This window comes from Curcuma longa, chromosome 14 (assembly GCF_044706935.1).
Source record: "Curcuma longa cultivar G26 ecotype Majalengka, Jawa Barat chromosome 14, ITB_CL_G26_1.1, whole genome shotgun sequence".
In the NCBI taxonomy this organism is placed as follows: Eukaryota; Viridiplantae; Streptophyta; class Magnoliopsida; order Zingiberales; family Zingiberaceae; genus Curcuma; species Curcuma longa.
In genome coordinates, this window is record NC_133874.1 from 4,319,439 (window position 1) to 4,322,989 (window position 3,551).

The following is a 3,551-nucleotide window of genomic DNA, read 5'->3' on the forward strand; positions in this document are numbered from 1 at the left end:
TGAATAAAAATATAAAAATTAAAATTAAAATAAATAAAAGAAGGCAGTAAATTGAATTGCAGAGGAAGGGTCAAATCAAGACATGCTCTTTCTTTCATGCCATCTTTCTTTCTCTCTCTCAATCACATCAATTGTCTCCGACATCCACCCGGAATTAACCGACGATTTACATCGCCACTATCTTTCACCTTCTTCTCCCCACATCAATCACACCACCTTCTTAAATTATCTGCCCTTTCGCCTCCTACCTCATCAAAGCTTTTCCGCCGCCTCTTTGCCGCTCTCTCTCGAATTCTCTCTTCGCAGTTCGCAGTTGCCGGCCTCCGGCGGTCGGCGGGGAGGAAGGGGAACTGAGAGCAGGAGGAGGAGGGAAGAAGGCACGGATCATTGCCTGACTCATTGCCTGACTGCCTGCCTGCCTGCGTCGAATTAAAGAGAAAGGTACTCATCAAAATGGATGCGCAGCAGCAATCTTTCCGCTGCTTCGTCCGAAGCTTTTCTCAAAACTGTGGCTTTTTAGTGTTTTTTTTCTTCAACTTCTTTTTTGGGGTTTTGTCCTTCAATTAACACGCCAAAATAGCATGGCATCATGCACCCTTCCAGGGTTATTGAAAACCCTAGCTAGTTTCTTTGACTGGTAATTAGAAAAGAGATCTCTGTTTCTTTTTAATTTCCTCGATCGGCGGAGATCCGCTCAAGGCTCGTATCTTTATTTCTTGTTTCTGTCTTTTTTGCGTAATTAGAAAAAAATCAGCGAAATATTTTCCTTCTTTTTCTTCTTTATTGCTTTTTAGGAAACAAAAGGAATTAGATGTTTCCATATATATGATCGCTGGGGCGGTTGATCTGTATATGAGTAACTCGATCGGTTTGTGGAGGTAGTAGGGCGGCGGGAGATCGAATGGCGGCGTCGTCTTCGTCGTCTTCGGTTGTGCAGGTGTCGTCGTCGTCGAGGTCGGCGACAGCGGCGGCGGCGGCGGCGGCGGCGTCTTCGACCAGTTCGCCGTGCGCGGCGTGCAAGTTCTTGCGGCGGAAGTGCCAACCGGACTGCGTGTTCGCGCCCTACTTCCCGCCGGACCAGCCACAGAAGTTCGTGCACGTGCACCGGGTGTTCGGCGCCAGCAACGTCACCAAGCTCCTCAACGAGCTGCACCCGCTGCAGCGGGAGGACGCCGTCAACTCGCTCGCCTACGAGGCGGACATGCGCCTCTTCGACCCCGTCTACGGCTGCGTCCGCGTCATCTCCATCCTCCAGCACCAGCTCCGCCAGCTCCAGATCGACCTCAGCCGCGCCAAGTCCGAGCTCTCCAAGTACCAGTCAGCCGCCGCCGCTGCCGCCGCCGCCGCAGCAGCAGCAGCAGCCTCTTCCCACTCCCACTCCCCCGCTGCCGCCGCCCAACACCCCTCCTCCTTCCTCGACCACCAAGCCGCCCTCCCCTTCGTCGGCGCAACCACAGGCTTCGACTTCTGCCGCGACATCCCGCACGCCGCCGCCCACGGCATCAGCCACCACCACAACGCCAGCCACCAGATCATGATGCTGCGCAACCATCACGCCGACGCGGATCTGCTGGCGGCCAGGCTCGGAGACACTGCTAACGGAGCGTACGACGCGGGGCTCGCGGCAGCAATGAACGCCGCCGCCGCCTCGCCAGCCACCATCGGGCTGCTCGGCGGGGGCCAGTACTCGCGGCCGAGCGCCACCGGCGGCGATGAGCATTCGAGCGTCGGATCCATGTAGCCATCCTTCCTGATCGAAAAGGTTAGTGCACTGCGAAATCATATTATTTGATGAGATCACTTCAAATTGCTCATAACCTATTTCAATTCCTACTCTTTATTTTAATCCCCTAAATAAATTCCACAATAATATTCTTCTCTTGATTAATCAACATCTATCTATTTATTTCAAAAACTAGAACTTTATTACGTTGCTCATTTCGCATGCCTTAATCTGATAATCAATAACCTAGTTCATCAGGGAGATCGATCGAATCGAGTGTGCAGTCAAATGTTTTTATCTATTTCCTGGAAAAAAAGTTATCTCTTGTGTGTCTGATCAGTTGCAGGTCGATTAAACATCTGGAGCATGGTTTGGTTTGCTGGAGGGAGTGACATAGAAACACATCCTGACAAAGAACATGTCCTGGCTTATCATATTTAGTCAAACTACAAAGAACGGAATTGTCGTCCTTTAATATATGATCTGCTACATGATTTATAAATGTTTTTGTTCCGAGGACTGATAGATATATATCACTTCTATATATCCACAGTTAATTGGACAATCTGCATGTACTGCTTAGCTTGTTCTTATTATCAGCCATTTCCTATATATATATATATTTCATCAGATTATTACCTTTATTTATTTTGAATTTTTTTTCTGTTGAGGTTGAAAAGGCAGTCACATGCACGTGTATATGTGTATTTCTTTTATGTATATATACTTATATATGACCTTAACCTTAAGGTTGACTGTAGAGTAGGGAAGAAAAAGGATAGATTTAAGGACTCGATCCCTATAAACATAAAGTATATCCGCTGTGTCTTTCCTCTTTGAACACATGCATCATTTCCTTTCCTTTCCTTTGTTTTCCTTGGGGATCTGCTGCGATTTTGTCATTGGAATCCCAAGAAGGTCAAATGGGAAACCCTACTGCAACGGTGCACTACCCATTGCAGTCTCGAGATCCTAACCCTCATCATCCCTGCACCTTTTTGATTTCTCAATGACCAGCACCTTTTGGGAGATTTGGCAAAGTTGGTAGGAGAAAGTTTGCAACGTATTAAAGGCTGCGCAGGGAGAGGAGAAGAGAGGAGAGAGTAGGAAATATATTTATATATTAATATACATACACATTGATTATATATATATATATATATATGAATAATTATAGAGGAGCAATGATGACTTTGTGGATTCTTAAATGAAGTTGCACCACCGTTCACGTCTCCTGTCTGGGCACACTGCTGTGCCCACCTCAGCGGGTGGCTCCACCGCCGGAGGTGGCTCCCACCGCCGGAGGAAGAGGAGCCGTGGATGTGACACATGCTTTCATCCATGCATTTGTCCTCTTGCATGCATGGTTCCCCCCTAACATATATATATAACGTGCATATGTCCTCTTGGCAATGCTACCATTACTGCAACGTTAATTATTGTAAGTCAAAGTAACTCTTGAAGAGATTTACGATAATTAAGATGGATTAAAGTGAGAGTAAGATCAGCAATGAATGAAGGGGAAGGGGAAGGGGAAGGGGAAGGGGAAGGTATTAATGGGGACGGTGCCAAGACCATGAGCACTCGTATTTGACCATTCCTTCGTCTTGGAGTTTGGCGAAGGAGTTGCACGGTTTCCAAGGAAGGGGAGGGAAGGGGAGGGACGAGGAGAGGGTTTGTTTATTTGCGTTGTGGGTTGTTTATTATGAGAGAGAGAGAGAGAGAGAGAGAGAGGAGAGAGAGGGGGAGGGGGGGAGAGACTTTAAATACATGCTTTCTGTCTGCCTTCCTCCTTGTCAGGCGATGTCATTGATTGGAATCCGAAGGC

General features: G+C 47.6%; 1 protein-coding gene across 1 annotated transcript; it reads left to right on the forward strand.

The window, feature by feature from the left end:
• Positions 1 to 855: 855 nt before the first annotated feature.
• On the forward strand, positions 856 to 2,239 carry LOC141845128 (LOB domain-containing protein 6-like). Its single transcript, XM_074733177.1, has 2 exons — positions 856 to 1,762; positions 2,064 to 2,239. Exon 1 carries the CDS (start codon positions 902 to 904, stop codon positions 1,739 to 1,741), a length of 840 nt encoding a protein of 279 aa, XP_074589278.1. The 5' UTR covers positions 856 to 901; the 3' UTR covers positions 1,742 to 1,762; positions 2,064 to 2,239.
• The last annotated feature ends 1,312 nt before the right edge of the window (positions 2,240 to 3,551 follow it).